This window comes from Fukomys damarensis, unplaced genomic scaffold, assembly GCF_012274545.1.
Source record: "Fukomys damarensis isolate Sample0158 unplaced genomic scaffold, DMR_v1.0_HiC HiC_scaffold_8, whole genome shotgun sequence".
Classification (NCBI taxonomy): Eukaryota; Metazoa; Chordata; class Mammalia; order Rodentia; family Bathyergidae; genus Fukomys; species Fukomys damarensis.
The window spans coordinates 23,531,077-23,548,834 of record NW_022900920.1 but is presented as its reverse complement, the minus strand read 5'-3'; the positions used below and the strand labels follow the sequence as shown (position 1 = coordinate 23,548,834).

General features: G+C 46.0%; 1 protein-coding gene across 13 annotated transcripts in view; it reads left to right on the top strand.

Moving 5' to 3' along the window:
- Tcf7l2 (transcription factor 7 like 2) overlaps window positions 1-17,063 on the top strand; it is a 263,597-nt gene extending 246,534 nt beyond the window's left edge. For 12 of the 13 annotated variants that reach the window (XM_019209019.2, XM_019209018.2, XM_019209017.2 and 9 more), the window contains one exon: window positions 17,001-17,063. In XM_019209019.2, the coding sequence (XP_019064564.1) occupies window positions 17,001-17,050 (50 nt within the window). In that variant the 3' untranslated portion in view covers window positions 17,051-17,063. Of the gene's footprint in view, window positions 1-12,477; window positions 12,505-17,000 lie in introns of those variants that run through there. The other variant, XM_019209023.2, reaches the window with a different exon arrangement.
- Window positions 17,064-17,758: the final 695 nt, after the last annotated feature.

Genomic DNA, 17,758 nt, shown 5'->3' with positions numbered 1-17,758 from the left:
AGGACTGGTGATGGCGCCGATCAGCTGGCTGCCCCTTGCCCGCCCCAAACACCTGCAGAAGTCTGTGGCTCGGGACAGGAAGGCCTATTAGGGCCTTGTAATTGAGATGGGGTGAAGGAGTTTACAACGGCTCTGGAGCGGGAGAGAGGCAAAGAGCTTAGATGACAGGAAACCATCTCTTCAGCTGGCTCAGGAGAGCAGGCTCAGAAAGGTGGCCTGGGTAGTAACGGGGGTGGCTAATCCTGATAATAATAAGGGGAGGGGAGTCCGTCACCATAATCACGGCTAATGGGTTCCAGATGGAGGATATAATTGTTCTCATTAGCATGGTTGTGCATGCGTAGAGAGGCAAAGAGCTTAGATGACAGGAAACCATCTCTTCAGCTGGCTCAGGAGAGCAGGCTCAGAAAGGGGGCCTGGGTAGTAACGGGGGTGGCTAATCCTGATAATAATAAGGGGAGGGGAGTCCGTCACCATAATCACGGCTAATGGGTTCCAGATGGAGGATATAATTGTTCTCATTAGCATGGTTGTGCGTGCGTACACACACACACACACACACACACTCGTGTGCACACACACTGAGAGACCCATTCTGCCCACATACCTGACTTTGATGAGTACTGTCAGGTAAGAACCGCCTGCCCAGTGCAACTAGACAGAGAGTGTCCTCAATTATGTCTTTCCCAGTGCCCCTTCCACAACACCCATGCATACATAATGGTTTCATTAACCTTGAGACTTCCGTAGACAGTTGAAAACCCAGGCTCACGTGGCCAATTAATTGGCAGTACATTTTGCACAGAGTAGGGAAGTACCTTTCTCTCCCCCTAAATACTGCCCGACTTCGGCTGTATTTCACAAGTGTTAATGTAATGTTGCTGAAAGAAAATATGGCCCAAAGCAGGAAACTCCCTGCCCCCTCCCTGGGATGCAGCTGTTCCTTTGGTTTGGGTTGTTAATTTGAACCACTCCCAGGTGCCTATTTCATATTGTCTCTTGTTTAGAACAAAATAAAACGAAACTGTCAAAACCTTTCTGTGGGGCTCAGCCTCAGGCTCCACAGCTCCATAAAGGGACCTGGGCACGGAAGCGGCTGCTGAAGCTGGTCTCCTCAGTGGGAAGTGCAGGGCCTTCTAGGTGGGACCCGGATCTGCAGCCTGCAGGCCCTCACATGCAGAGGTTTTCACAGAAGTCCAGACCCGCAGTCCCACTCCAGGCCTCCGCTCTTGACCTCCCATGGCAGGAGGACAATTTCCACCTTATTTCAAACTCATCTTGCAAAGCCACCTATCTGAATGTCTTCCTGAACAATTTAGGTTTCCAGTCTGGGTATATAGTAAATACTCAATAAATGCTTGCCATTATTAATGCTTCTGCTTCATGAAGCAAGTCAGTTATTCAGTGCTCATAAAATATTCGGTACAGTAACAACTCCCAAGTGGATTTGCCTATGATCTCCACAAGGCCCAGTATGTTATTTATAGCTACGTGCTTGCTTTTTATATTTTTCTGGTAATTGAGTGAATGCTGCCCTGTGGTGGACATTATACTCTTTACCACATTGTCCTTGGGCCAGAGGAGGTGCTAGAGAGAGGCTCAGAAGCAGAGGGAGGAGAGGCCGAGGCAGGGAAGTCTGCATGAAGTCCAGGCCCTTCTTGGGGAACAGGGTGGATGGCTGTTAAGGCGCTAAGCTGTCGTGGTGTTCAATGCCTGTTCCTCTCCATCCAAAGTGAGCTCTTGTTCTCAGCTACACAGAGAGAAGGCTTCCCTTTCTCTGGCTCAGTTAGGTGCTGTCAGGGTCTGAAAGTGGCTGTGTTCCTCCCATTCCTTCCGTCCGTCCCTCTGTCTCTGTTTGTCTCTGTCTGCCTCTGTCTGCCTCTGCCTGCCTGTCTCCCTCTCTCTCTTCACTACTAGGGATTCAACCCAGGGCCTTCATGCTAAACTAGGTCCCTAGCCCTTCTTTTTTTTTTTTTTTTGCTTTTTCTGGCAGAATTGTAACTCTGACCCAAGCACCTGTACCACTTAACAAGAGAGGTCCCACATCTCCCTAGCATGGCCCTGGTGAGTCCAGTCAGCTGCCGTACGACAGGAAGGAGGTGGGCTCAGTCTTCCTACCTGGGGGCTTTCTAAAAAGCCTGCCCCCAAAGAATCTTGCTTCCACTCTGCCCACAGTGCCCCGGTTCTCTCTTTCTCTGGATGCTCTCGGCTTCCTTTCTGTAAGTGCCTGCATGTGGGGGAGCGGGAGGCAAAGTGACTTAGACTGTGTGCCAGTAAATGGGAGGGGTTTCTGACAAGTGGATTGCAAGAGATGGCAATCCCTGAGATGCTAGGTGAGATGTGTTTTTGCTACTGTGGTGTTGTTTTTAGGTAGCCACAAAACTATCCAGTCATCGCAGGCTGAGGACTGTGCAGAAAACTGCTCAGGGACAGAGCATCTGAGCTTTGGAGAAGCATGGTGATTGTGCCGAAGGCTTATTTCGTGTCTTGAACCCCTTTTGCTACTACCTGGGGTCACACTGATTTTGGATTCAACCTTCCATCTTGGCCTGGGATCCTGTAGAGAGCTGGAGGTGACTTAAAGAAACAGATGAGACCCAAAGCCCTCGTTTCTTGAGAATTGACCTTCCATCTGTTGACAATCAAATACTGAACCTATTAGGAGTGGCGGTTCCCCAAACTGAGAGGGAGGAAGGAATTTCCCACAATCCCCGGAGACAAAGGACCTTTTGACTACACCTGGGGGTGAAGGGTGAGCAGCCAGGGTCAGGCTGTGCTGGGATCAGATGCAACTGGCAAGATGAGGGCCCGGATCTGCCAAGTAGTGCAGAGTAAGGAGAACACAACGAGCAGGAGAGACCTGGGCTCCCTGTGCCCTGTACCTGTGCTTTTCTGTGATCTGTATGTTCCCATCTCTTCTGCTAGACCTTCAGCTCCTGAGAGCAGGGATACTGCCTCTCTCACTTGAGTGGCCTGGCACATAGCAGATATACAGCAGGGATTCAAGGAATAAGTAAGTGTGGAGATTGGAAGAAGGAGTTGCCCGACGTGGCGTCACCACCCACACATCCATCACGTCACCTTTCATGGGCATTCACGGTGCGGTGCGCACATGCTTTGCAAATGATGTGGCTAAATGTGCTTGTGCAAGGCTCTCTTGGCCACTATGCACAGTGGGCATTCCTCTTATAGGAATTGGGCCTGTGGTACAGGCCCCAGCCTTTGGAATACCCTGGGCTAGGCTCGGCCGATGGGCCGTGGCATTTTGGCGGTGGCAGAAGAGTCCTCGAAAGTAGCACCTGACCCCAGAGGGCCCACTTATGGGCACCCTCTCCCCAGCAGGCTTGCCCAGCTCCCTCTTCTAGGGCCCTCCCTCTGCCTGTCTTTATGCTGTTCTCTAGTTATTCTCCTTCTCTGTCAGAAGCTGGTCCCCATCTGGCTTTTCTCTGAATTCTCTTAACCTAGGAGTCTTTGGGTTCACATAGACATGAGCTGGAATCCTGTTTCTCTTCCAGATGCACTGTAAGCTGGGCATGGTGGTATAAGCCTATAATCCCAGCACTCTGGAGGCTGAGGCAGGAGGAGCACAGTGAGTTTGAGGTCAGCCTGGGCTATATAGTGAGACCCTGCTCAAAACAAACAAGCAAGCAAGCAAACAAACAAACAGTACCATAAGCCCTGTAAAGATATTTTAGCCTCTCCAGCAAGTCTGCTGAGCTGTATCTTGGGCACATACTGAGGTTATGTGAGGCTGCAGGGCTCAGGACACATAGGACACAGAAGTCCCTTCCTGAAGTCTCCGTGAAGATGGCGGCCTGGGGCTTGTGTGACTGTTTCCGTAGGTTCTATTTCTTGGGGTGGCCTCTCCTGAGAGGTTTCTGGAATGAAGTCCTGGTATGCATCCCGAAAATTCCAGAGTCAACTGCCTCAGATAGAGCTCTCTGGAGGTTGGGGGTGGGGGGTTCTTCCAAACTTCAGCTGGTTCCTGGAATGAAATGTGGCCTTGGAGAGGCCAGAGCCAGCTGGTTCTAATGAGTTGGGTCTCTTCCATGGGCTTTGATCCTGTAACTTCAACGATCTCCTTCCTTCATCAAAGGAAGTGAGCTGAAATGACGGGGAAAGAGAGGCTGGCTCTGCATACAGAAAACCTTGCTGGCCACGTAGAGGTGGGCAGTTTTTAGAAAACCCTTGTTTTTGGTTTACCAATGAGAAAACAGGATGGGAGAGATCCAGGGCACTTTGAGAAAGCCCGTATACTTCCTGTTACATTCCAGGATGCCCTTGACTATGAGATTATTTAAATTCTAAACTTGGGCAGCTGGGCGATCCTGTCATGGGAATTATTGAAAATGCAACAGCAACCTGTGTCTGAATTTCTGGAGTTTGGCTGTCAGGAAGGCCCTGCCCAGTCTGACGTCTCCTTCATGACCACATTTATCTCTCCGTTTTGCCCTGAAGACCATCTTTGGTATATGCACACACACACATACACACACGGACACACGTATTTATCTCTCCGTTTTGCCCTGAAGACCATCTTTGGTATATGCACACACACACATACACACACTGACACACGCACACACACACACACACACACACACACACTATTTTCATTCTTGTTTCTAGGTGCTTGTTCAAGATGGCACGGGGAAACCAGGGGAACCAGGAGACCCTGAGCTGGCTGGGTGCCTACTGTACCATGGGCATTATGCTGGGTCCCTTAAACATGAAAGTGTTCTCATTTAATCCTGGTGAGACCACAGGGTCAGCTGAGAATTGTGCTAGACAGTTTATTCAATAAATGGATCGATGACAGTAATTATACTTATTCTGCTTTTGTGTGTGTGTTGTTATCTAGATGTGGCTCATATTGTCTGTGTGGCTCTGGAGTCCTTGGACTTTTGCTTTTTCTCTGCCTACTCCTTGTCCCTAGGTGTCTATTCAGAATATCCATGACCATGCAGGTCCGGTGAGAGAACCACAGTAATTTTTCTGTTGTCTTTTATTTATTTATATTTTGGTACCAGGGATCGAACTGAGGACCTTGCACTTGCCAAGCAGGCGCATTGCCACTGAGCTAAATCCCCAGCCCATTTCTCTGCCGTCTCGAAAGAAGCTAGGAATCCAAACTTTAGCACACAAAACATAGATTTTGTGAATTTCTCAGCTCAAAGCCACACTCCTAGCATACATCTGTATATTTATATTTGTAGCTTTCTGTAGCAACAGTGGGACAGCTTGAGGGAATGTGTAGTTCCTTCTTCATAGGAGTTACAATCTTGTCAAGGATGAGGGGGAAACTAATCCTATACTCCAGAGAAAGCAGAATAATGTGCTGTATCTGGGTGAGCATTTGTTTTACTTTCTGTGTCGAGCAGATATTTGATATAATTTGTATTGCTCCTTCCTGTCTCAGTTAATTCAGCTATAAAATGAGGCTCTACTGTGGTATCTGCTCCGCTGGCTTCCTGGTTATGGTGTTTAGAGCATGTCACCTAGGTCTAGTGGATCTTGTGGGGCATGGTGGGAATATGTACATGGGGAGAAAGGCGAGTCAGCTCAGTTTCAGTTCTTTTCTCTGATACCAAATCTATCTGCTCTTCCATTAGTTGACTCTGGAGGTCTCAGAAGGCACTTGTCATGTTTTACTCCAGAAGGCTCCCAATAGAGGCGAACCCCACAAAATGGACCTGCCATTGATTTCTCCACTTGCAAAATGGGATGAGCACAATTTCTATCCTAGTATCTTTATCTGAGGCCATAGAAAATAAAGTGAATTGGTAGAAATGAAAGTGCATTGAGCACCATGAGGTGCTCCCCATTAGTTCATTAGTTATAATAACAATAAGGCCAGCCGCTCATTCTGCTGAAGTTTCTTAGCTTGTGAGTGACTCATTTGAAAATGGAGGTCCTGTGGTTCTGTTTATTTGGTTCATATTTTGGGACTTAGCTCTCAATTCACCCTGTACAGATAATGCAGGAACATCCAACTGTTGTAACAAACATTGTTATTATTTCCCAAAGCCCTGGCCTCTGAGTGGTCTGCAATGGGCCCAGATTTACCTATCTGCAAGAGGTATTTGGTGACCTCAGAAGAAAGAGAATCTTTCTAGCAAGATGGAGCTGGGGTACAGGAAGGAAAATGGGAGACAAAGGTGAAAAAGAAGAAGGAGAAGAGGAGAAGAAGAAGAAGGAGAAGGAGGAGGAGAAGGAGAAGAAGAAGGTGCCAAGTACTATGGCTTGTCCATGGAGGCAGACCAGAGATGAATTAATCATGACATCCTACAAAAAAAAATGAACCAAACAAAAACTCCCACAGCAAACGCAAGAGCCTGGCTTTCATTTAACAGTCAATCAAATTGGGAAGAATCCTTGGGCCTCTTTATGATGAGGAAACCAGATATCTCATGGAGTCAGGGCTGCAGTGAGTCAAGGGGAAGGGGCAGTGTTCGTTCATGACCATTTGGCTTGTAGCAGCCCTGGACGTCTGCAAGCAAGGAGCCAGGGATGAGCAGAGAGTCACCCACACGGCCTCATGCTCTGTGCAGTGTAAACAGCGGTACATCTGGGCACCTCATGTCTTTCTACCTTATAGTGGGAAGAAACAAGGCCTGCTGCGAGCTGAGCCAAACCTGGGGAGTGACTTGGAAGCAGCAGCAGATGATGACAATGTTTAGATAGTGCAGTGTCTCCTCCAAAAAAGGGAAACAGGGTTGCACGAGTTGGGCATTTCCATAGGCTCCTGGTTTGCATTCTTTCTAAAGCAGCATGCTCAGGGCTCGTTCCATCTTAACAATGTGGGGCAGAGGGGTAGAGCTGAGTGGCAGTGGTGGCAGAAAACATAACAGATGTGCGGGGTTTGTCACTGCTTGGGGGAGCCTCTGATTAAGGCAGAAAAAGTGCAGCTATATTTACTGTTTCTGCGCAGATGCTATCTTCTCAGCTCTCTGGTAGAGGAAACTGCCTTCCATGTGACCAAATCTGTATCAAGCCTGTGACTTTCTCTTCCTGGACATGTGATTGATTAAGGAATTTGCATATGGGCCAAGCAGAGCCAATTGGAGTCCTGCCCTAAGATTGATATATGGATGCTGGAAGAAGGAAACCAGCCCTCCTCCTAGTGGGAAAGCTAAGCTTTAGAGCTTTAATGATTTTGGAGATGTTATAGCTAGCTTTCCCCCTTCATGAAGAAAGCCTATCTACTGCAGGAAAAAACTAGGCCATCATCCAAAGAATAGCAGAACTGGGAGATGGAGAAAGGGTCTCATGACGTCATTTGAGCCCACAGATCCGGTGATGATGGAAGCCAGATGCACCCCAGTCTCCCAGTTAAATGAGAGCCCGAGGTCCTTTTGTTTGTGTAAGTGGATTTGAGTTGGGTTTTGAAATGTCCCTGGACCTGGACAGTCTGCAGGAGGAAAGGCAGGACAGTGGCCAAGGGAAGGCAGAATTTGTGAAGACAAAGAAGCCCTCCAGCCTCTTTAGGCAGCACACTGTTTTTCTGAGCCTAGGAGGAGCCTAACCTTGAGAAGGGACACTCGCAGAAGAAAGGCAGGTCTGCTCTTGTTGAGGAATGGGTCGGATCACTCCTGGAACGTGGATGTCAGAACACATCAGGTCCCCACCCCCACCAGGCCTCTCCTTGGCCTGCAAAATGACCCATCAAGAATGTCATTCGTTATGATGTTGAGGGTTAGTATGCAGGCTTGGTATAAGAATTCTGATTTTTAGCCTTAGCCCTTACTAGCAGAATGGCCTTGGGCAGATTACGTAAGTACTCTGTCTCAGTTTCTTTGGCTCTAAAACAGCACTAATAATTATTTCTGTTTCAAGGGATTGTGGTGAGAATCCAATCAGCCAGTGCTTATGGAGAAATTTGTACCATGGGAAAGACCTGGTAGTAATCTAGAGTCAGTGTCCCCTGAACAAGGAGTGGTGAAGCACATGATAAGGAGCAGGTACAAAGGGGAGAAGCTATGCAATTCAAACAGGAACGTGGTAGTAACTCGGAAGACCCACATTAGTATACTGTTCAGATTTAAAAGTGTGGTAAATGTTAATAAAAGGTTTACTTATTTTTTTAAAAGATAAAAAATATATACACCAACTAATTGAAAACAGGGACATGAAGAGATGTGTATACACCTGTGCTCACAATACCTGGAAGGCAACCCAAGTGTCCATCGATAGGTGAAAGAAAAAACAAAATTCAATATATCAGGGCTATTATGAAGCCATAGAAGGGAAACTCGGACACATGCTACAACATAAATGAGCTTTGATAGACAATCTGAATGTCTACCAACTGATGAACGAATAAAAAATGTGGTATGTCCAGATGATGGAGTATTACTTAGCAACACAAATGAACAAAGTGCTAACATTGATAAAATTTGAAAACATTTTGCTAAGGGAAGGAAATCAGACACACAAAAAAGGCCACATTATAAAATTGTATTTATGTGAAATGTCCAGGACAGGCATGTCTATTGCAACAGAAATTAGGTAGTAGTTGTTAAAGGCCGGGAGGACTAGAGGAGTGTGGGTGACAGATAAGGGATGTGGGCTTTTTGATTGCAGTAATGAAAACACTGTAAGATTCATTAAGGTGACACTTGAATAACTCTGTATTCATGCTGTGAGCCATGGAATTGTACACTTTAAGTAATGAATTGTATGGACTGTGAATTTTATCTCAATCACTTATTACAACTTTTTAAAAATTTTTTATTTTATTTTATTTTTGGTACCGGGGATCGAAATTGGGACCTTGCGCTTGTGAGGCAGATGGCGGAACCACTGAGCTGCCTTTTTATAAGTTATACAGCAACACAACCTTTTTATAAGTTATACAATTACTTGTTTACCCTAACCTTGGGGGACCAATATTAAATGAAGAAATCAACTCAGAAAAGCCTCAGATTTCTTGAGAAGGAAAAGTCCAAACTATTGGCCTGGCTTGACTTACTTTTTCTTAACATCCACAAAAGACAAATCAGGAGATGAGAGAGAAAAGCAACCCAAATGTTTCTCAGCTAGGGGACAGGCCGACAGACCTTGGTATATCCATACAGTGGAGCAAGATTCAGGAACAGCTATGGGACACACATCAAACTGGCTGAAACTTAAGTGCATCATGATGAGTGGAAGCAGTGGGACTCAGGGCCGGGGATTTAGCTCAGTGGTTCCGCTGCCTGCCTTGCAAGCTCAAGGTCCCGAGTTCGATCCCCAGTATCAAACAAAAACCAAAAAGCAGTGGGACTCAAAAGGCCAGATACTACGTGATTCCATTATAGGTCATCCTGGAAAAGGCAACGTCAGAGGGACAGTCACCACATGAGTGCTGGCCAGGGGATGGGGATGAGGGAAGATATGGTTTTCTGTGGGGCAAGAGGGAACTTTCTGGAATTGTGGAAATGTTCTGTATGCTGATTGATGTGCTCACTACATAATAATATGTAGTTGTCTAAACTTACAGAACCTAGTCCTTAAAATGGTGAATTTTACTGTTGGTCAATTATAACAAAAACCTGGGAATTAGGACATGTAGAGGACATTTCAGGGTTCAACGGGGAGATATCTGGTCACCATGATGCCCCGACTCTTATGTGATCCTCAGGGGTCCCAGGTAGATCCAGCCCTGTGAATCCCCAAGGCCAGATATGGGCCCCTGTCTTCCATTACCTTCCTGTCTTCTGTTTCTGCTGTTCTCCAGAGCTCCAAGTTCCTCCCTATGTGTTATTCAGAGCTGCTGGGCTTCTCCTAGCTCCCCTTCCCCAGAGAGGCTCTTCAGGGCTGATCCAGGTCCTAGGCAGAATCTGTTCCCATGATTACACTTGATGCTTAGGACCCAGAGAGTTTAGAGGAGCAGTCAGGTGCATTTTTGGCACTGCAGACCTCCCGGCTGGTGAGGCTTCCATCTGTCTGCCTACGCACCCCAAGGAAGGTCCCCATATCGGCTCTGGGACAAACCCCATTTTCTCCTGCCTTCAAGGGCCTGCCTTTAAAATTCATTACAGCAATTTGCACTTGGCATTTCCTCTTGTCCTTGCTTTCCTTTTTGCTCACATACCCCTTTTCACTTCCTCCATTTGTCACCTCTGTCAGAAAACAGGCCCTGATTGTTTCAGGCCCACAGCCTCAGCTGGGGCAACTCCAGCCAGCCCCCGTGACTGGGCTAATTAGAGGCCGGGCAGCATAACTTCCCAGGTCCTTCCCAGGAAGGTCTTGCCTGCTCCCCAAGGAGGCCACTCCCGGAGCTCCACGGGCAATGTCGCCACAGCGCCTCAGCCCTGGCTGCCCTGCATACGCCAGGGCCTTCTTCCTGCTCCAGCCCTGTGCCTTGTCTCTCTGCAAGTGTGAAACAATTTCCTCTTTTCACAGGGGCTTGATGGCAGGCAGATTAATGAACTTGAGCCCGGCACTGAGGCCAGGCTGCCAAAAATGTCTGCAATGCATTCAGGGGTCCCCATGGCGGGCGACAGGAGAAACAATTGGAAGCAACAAAAGACACAGAGCTGTGCAGTTAAGTTCCCAGCCAGGGCTGCAGCTCATCTGACCCCAAGCTCCACTGCGGAAATGATCTTCCACCCCGGCTCCTCCCTCCCTCGCCCACTCCAGTGCCCTCCTCCTGACAAGCTCTGCTCCGAGAGACCAGCTCGGGGGTTCCTTGGTGCTTTTAGAAATAAAGATCCAGCAACAGCTAGCAGCCCATGCTGTGAACACCGAGTCTAGCGCCCCATCCAGGCGTTGGCATGGGCTTTGATGGATGGGAGCAGAGATGGCAGGGCCTCTTGTTAGCAGGCACACCGCCAGCCCTCGGCTGCCCTGAGCTCTGTTATAAAACTGCAGGGCAAGGGCAGGAGCAGTTGGGTGTTTTAGGAGGCTGTTTCTTTTCTTTCTTTCAGTGGCATTCCTAATAAACTGGTGTGTAGGACTCACTACTCCAAATGGAAAACAGATGGTCCTCGTGCGGGCCTTGGGGATGTTTGCTTTGGAAACGCCCAGCATGACAGGGGCTGGGAAAGAATTCTCACTTGAGCAAGTGTCCAGGGAGCCGGGTGCTCCCTAGAAAGATAGTTGCCAGCTCTGGGGTTTCCCTTGAGGGCTTTGCAGCGGTGACCGGAGGGTCAGGAGGAGATATCAATACCGCAGTGTCACCTTGTCCGGACAGGATGGAATTGTTACTCTTCCTTTGTGGGAAATATCCTTTCCCCCAAGGCTGGGGCAAAATACTGTGTCATCATATACTGATTTCATTTTGGGAGGAATTCTCCAGCCTGTCAGGGTGGGTGTCCTTCTGCCGCACATAGGCCCCCACTTCTAAGGTGGTCAGCTATGAGGGCAGAGAGCTGAGGCCCAACACAGGACCATGGCTCAGTGTTAAGTAAGGGAAGAGGATGGATTTAGAGTCCAGAAGCATCTTGGCCTCACACACACACAACACACACAGATATTTCCATCTTATTTTATCGTTATATTGGTGATATTTAGATAATGTGTTTTGACTTTTTAGCACGGTAATTATTTCAGTTAGGAGAACAACGAGGCTCCCAGTTGGGTGGTCTTAATTAAGAGATTGCTTTTAATTTTAGATTCTAATTTTATTGATAGCAATATCACCACATTAACTCTTCTTTTATTAGTACATGATTGGCTTATCTTTTATCATTCCTTTATTTTTAGCCTTTCTGGGTTATATTGTTTCTGGATTAAAATGTGGGTAACATACAGCTGGGTGTAAAAAATTCCGAAAGTATTGGATTTTCCATAAAAGAATTTTATCCATTCACATTTATTATGATCATGGATATATTTAGACTTATTTCCAATGTTTTATTTTATGTTTTCTGCTGATGGTTAATTCTTGATATCTTTTGTTTAGTTTGTTGTGTATTTGGATAGAATTTTTGAATTTTGGTTCCACTCATAGTTTTCTCTTTAAAGCTTAGAAGTTCTGTACCCTATTTCTCACATCCTCGGGCTGAGAGTAGCCCTGGGCTGGGAGGGAGGAGACAGGGCCTGGTCATTAAGCTTTGTGACTCTTGGGTAAGTTACTTACCCTTTTGATTTCAGATATCTCCACTGTGGTGAGGTAACTGAACTGAATGATTTGGAAGACACCTACCCAGTGTCCCCACAGTATGATCTGGAGGTTGAGAGAGGTATAGAGGAAGCTCTGGTCTGCCTAGGGAATGTGACCATCAAAACGAACATCTTTGCCACAGCTCCTCAGTGAGGCAACTGGCTATTGTGTGCTTAAGCCGGAGCCTTGTCAGGACAGGTCATCTTCTCATGGGAGACTTTGGCTCAGCCCCTCCCGAATCGGAGATGATCATGAGTGGAATGTTGTAACTCAGCATCAGCAGTGCCTAGGGGAAAATCTTCCCTTTTTAGCCTATTCTATTGTACAGTAGGAACTTTTACTGCCCACTAAATATAATGTCCTCTCCCACATTTCCAACTGTCTTGCAGGTACATAGGCCCTATGATTACACCTGGCCAGTGGACTGTGAGAGAGTCATTTCCCTTTGGGACATGTTTCACTCTTGGGTTAAAGCATCTAAGAGCAGAACTAACCCCAAGCACTCTCTTGCCCTGCTACAGTGACCAAGGAGGCATAGAGGTGGTGCAGCTCCATCATCCTGGGTCCCTGTGTGACTGTGTGGATCAACCTCCTTTGGAAAGGTAGAAATAAAGTTGGATGAAGCCGCTGGAATTATTATTTAGTGACAGAGACTGAAACCAGGGCCTTGAACAAACTAGACAAGTACTCTATATCTAAGCCACATCCCTGGCCCAATGGACTTTTAAAAAATGACTGGGAACGATAACTAGACATACTATTAATAAACTGAGGACATTATCATATATGTGCAAGTTGTGTCTTCTCAAATTACACCTACAGGACTCAGGACTGGGTATGGCTTACAGTTTTAATCCCTTCCTCATACCCTGCTGATAGTACCTGAAGCTGCCAGGATCCCATCACAGGTTTGTAAGCTCCCTGCCTCGTGCACATGAGCCCAGGGGTACTTCTCCTCTGGTTTCTTCTTGTTTACAAAATCTTCACCAGCCTTCTATCACACATGCGATTAAGCTCAGAGTCCCTGACCTGGTCTCAGGGTTCCCATTCAGACTCCTCCCTTCCCCTTGTGTACTTTGCTCCAGTCACACTTATCCTCCATGCTGTCTCACGTGCACCGGGCTCCTTCCTCCTTGGGACGTGTGCCAGATGCCATGTCTGCACCATTTCACCTGCATAACTTTGGATCTTTCAGGTCTTAGCTTCTGCCAAGAAGACCTGTTATCTTATGAATTCCCCAAATGGTGTTCCACATGGCCATAACATCCTCTCCTTTGTGCCATCCTTAGGGCATAATATCAATTATATTTAAATAATGAGTTGTGAAATCGTCTGCTTAATGTCTGTATGCATGTTGGACTCTGCACCCCAAGGGTTACAGATGACATCCACGCAGGGCCTAGCACAATATGAGGTACACAGAGAGTACTTGCTGCTTAAAGTGTGATGAATGGTGACAAGTTAATGCTAAGATGAATGAATGGATGGCCAGCCCTTGGAATCTGGGGTAATCATCTCCAAATTTTAGTGTGCATCAGTCAGAATAGCCCAGCAGCCTTTAAAATTGAAGTAAAACATGGGTAACATGGAATTTATCACTTCAAGCATTGTTACGTATGGTGTACTTCAGTGGCACCAGCACATTTGCACTGTGCAATCATCACCACCATCCATCCAGAAACATTTTTCATGGTGCAAGCTGAGACTCCACACGTATTAAATGAAAACTCCCCACCCTGCCCTCAGTGCTCACCCTCCCAGCTCCTGTGTACCTGCTTTCTGCCTCTATGAGTTTGATTCTTCCTAATTACTAGGCCCACAGTTTCTGACTCAGCGTCAGGGAGGCCCGAAAATTTGCATTTCTCATAAGTTTCCAGCGATGCTGCTGCTGCCAGTCCAGAGTTCTGGACACCCTGTCTACTCTGCTCTGGAGGACTTCGCTTCCTTCCAAGCTTTCATCACATCTCCTGCACATATTAGGGGTCCAGAAAAGGTTGGTGATAGATGCTCTGATTATACTCAATTGCCCAGAGAAGAACAAGTGAATTAAAAAACAAACAAACAAACAAACAAAAAAAACTACCTGGGCCCTACCCTAGACATAGAATCTCAGGGCTTGTGGAAATTGTCCAGGTGATCCTATTAGGAAGCCAGGGCCCAGAACCACTGGGTTAAAGGAAGAAGCAAGGGGAGGGAAATCCAAACAGGAAGATGGAAATCAGAAACTCAAACACCGCCAGGACAGAGGCACCCCTGGATTTTTGTAGATCCGTCTTTGTAAGCTCGCACAGAATGACTCTTTGCCAAACCTTTTGGGGAGGGGAAACATCCCTTCCCAATGTGTTCCCTAGGCACTGGTTATGTTGTTCTCAGAGATTTGAATTCATGGGAAAAGACTTTCAAACGGGAGCTGACCTCTTCCTAGTCAACTTCCCCTCAGGCTATTATTTCTGGACATCACCTCCTATTTCCATAAGTGTACAAAGTTATCTTCAGGTGTGCTGTTCTCTTTTACCCTTTCTGTAATTCATAGCCATCATCTTGGAATTTTCTCAACAATTTTGCAATAATGGATCTTTTCTCTATTTGTTGATTTAAAGTAGGAAATCCCTTGGTTGGCACGCAGCCCTCCCCTCTAAATTAAACCTGGCAAAACTTTCATGCTGCAAATTTTCCTGCTCTAAAGGAATCTGCTACCAAATTTTCCTGCTCTGAAGAACTGAATTGTGGCAGCAATAGTTATAGACACTGCTACTCAAAGTATGGCCCACAGGTCTCACCAACCATGGATGGTAAGCATTTCACAGTGAAGTAAATGCAGAATATGAGGCTAAATATTTAGAAATAGCCATGGCAATCTGATAATGATGTGAGGCCCTAGTGTGTCATTAGTAGACCCATCTTTATGAACAGGGGACTGACCAGGAATTATTGATCTCTCTGCAAGTTCAAGGTGAGAGCACTATAGATGAGGGCTTCATCATCATCATTGTAGGCTTGCATATTGGTCTGTGGTTAAGCTCAACTGCTCTTTTTCATTTGTTTATTCTAACAGGAATGTATGGTATTTTGTTGTGATTTTTTTTTGTGTGTGTGTGTGTGTGTGTGTGCTTCCTTGATGACTACTAATGTTGAAAACTCTTTCCTTATGTTTATTGGCTTTTTGTGTGTACTATCTAAGTACCTGTTCAAAGATTTTGTCAGTTTTTCTATTGGATTTTCAGTATTTTTCTTAATGAAGAGTAGGAGTTACATTAATATTCTGGAAATCTTTTTGTTCAATATATGGTCAGTGGAAATTTTGAAGAACATCAGAGAACGGTCCTTCAGTCTGAGAGCTGAGGAAGCAAGATCACTAAAGATTAACCCTGAGGTCCAATCCAGGATAGTAACTTGTGGGAACCTTTTTGAAGATCAGAGAAATGAGTTAGAAATTGACTCATGATTTCCTCTGTCAGGACTCCTAAAGTTGCCCAAGTCTTTCTACTTCTAGCAAGAAAAGAAAGAAATCAGCTGACAGAACTGGATAGAGTCATGATGCCTCGATGGAGGTGTTCAAAGGCTCCCCAGCCCCACTTCTTGATCTGCATTCCCTGTGTTGGCTTTATGGCGTGGCATTTCTCTCTGTTGGAGAGAATGACCCCAGAAACTCCAGACTTGCATGTTTTTTGCTTGATCCAGGTACCGTGTGTCCCCCAGTGTCTACCTACAGTCTCCCAAAGGAACACCGGTGGCCGGCCATTCTTGAGTTACAAACCAAAGGATCAAGTCTGAATTTTGAATCGCCCTGTGTTAGGGGAGACAGAATGTGTAAACTTCAGGAGAGTCAGTTCCCTGAGAGCAGGAATATAGGATAGACCCACACATAATGGGTATCCACACCCTGGATTGTAAAGGAAAAAGAGAAACTTGGAAAGATTTGGAGCAAGGTCTAATGGTAGCAGCAGAGGAGAGAGATGAGATGTTACATGATAAGTGTGCTGGAGAACGGTATATCTGCTGTAACTGGGCGGGAGGGGGTATGCAATGATCAGAGGTAAGAAGAAACTTCAGGTAAGTATACATTAAAACAATTTATATATCTTCATTTTGTCTCATTCATGTATTCATGTGACATTTTTTTCTTGATACAGCAGATTAAACCTAGGGCCTTGCGCATGCTAAGGCAAGCAGTGCACCACTGAGCCGCACCTCCAGGCGTCATGTAACTAATGTTTGTTGAGCACCAATCCTTTAGTTAAACTTCCATACTTTATAATATTACTTTATAAATAAGACAGATATAGTCTCTGACCTTGTGGACCTAATAGTTCATCACTAAATTTCCCCAAAGTGTTTTTTTCCCCCTACAAAGATAACCAGTGGGCTGGTCCATACTAGGGATTCAAAGGTCAACTGTTTTTATCATGAATGATACCTCCCTCCAGAGACTGAGGATGAGATAACCCCTGCTTATTAATAGGCATGGAATTTATCTCTGTGCTTTCTGGAAGCTGATGGAAAAAAAGGAAAAGCTGGTGAATTACTTTACTTTCACTGATGCCAGCTCACTGTGGAAAGACAAATATTTCCTTAGTCCAAGTAGTTGAAGGAATTTAAGTGGATCAATATACTAGATATAATGAGTAGCATCCTAAAATCATCCTCTCACCCCAACCCGAGATAATGACTAGGGTCCTCACACAAGTATTGCAGTTTATTTATTTATTTATTTATTTATTTATTTTTGGCACTGGGGATCGAACTCGGGTCCTTGTTCTTGCAAGGCAGGCACCAGAATCACTGAGTTAATCCCCGGCCCTCTTGCTTTCCGTTCACTTTTTAAATTTTATTTTATTTCATTTTGTTTGTTTGTTTGTTTGTTTTGGCACAAGTATTTCAGAGAGTAACATTTCCTGCTTTCTCTCCTCAGTTTCTCCCCACATCAAGTCCTCAGCTCTGAACAACACAGAATCAGAATGACGTCACATCCCTGGGCAAGAAATGAGTCCAAGGATGGTTTTGAAGGCTTCTTCAAGTAAGAGATTTGACTTTTCTCTTTGTTTTTGTCTCTAGACACCCACAAGTTGACTTGAATATATAGACATAACTTTGAATTCTGCTACTGTATTTGTTGACGCATCCAGGCTCCTCATCCTCCCTCCCCGAGGCTACTTTGCTCACTTCACGTGGGTCTTTTGGTTTTGTATTCCTGGTGTCCACCAGTCTGTCTGCTTTAGAGGATGAGTGTGATAGGAATGGCTAGAAGAAGGAGAAGGAGAGAGGACAAACAGGAAGAGAGAAGAGGATGTTTGTTTCCAAAGAGGAGAAAAAAGCAAACACAGGCAGAGAGGTCCCACGTCTGGGTAAGAGGCCAATTTGTCCAGTTAAGTGTAGGCAGGGAGGAACACGGGAAAGCTGTTCTGGGAAGTGCAAGGAGCAAATGAGCAGAACAAATTGAAGATTGCTGCATAGTAAAAAAGACTTTAAGAACTTAGCTTGTTCGTAAAACAGAAAAAAGTCAACGCTCAATGGAGTTTTCCTTCAATTATGGTGAAGAGACAAGGAAGTCCTTAGTTTTGTCCACAGACTTTTTCTGTTGCTCCGGCAGAGCTGGGGTGGTCCCCAAAGCTGCTGCACAGGGTTAGGGAAGTCAGGGCCGGTGGGCGTGGCCATCTGGTCCTGTTCCCA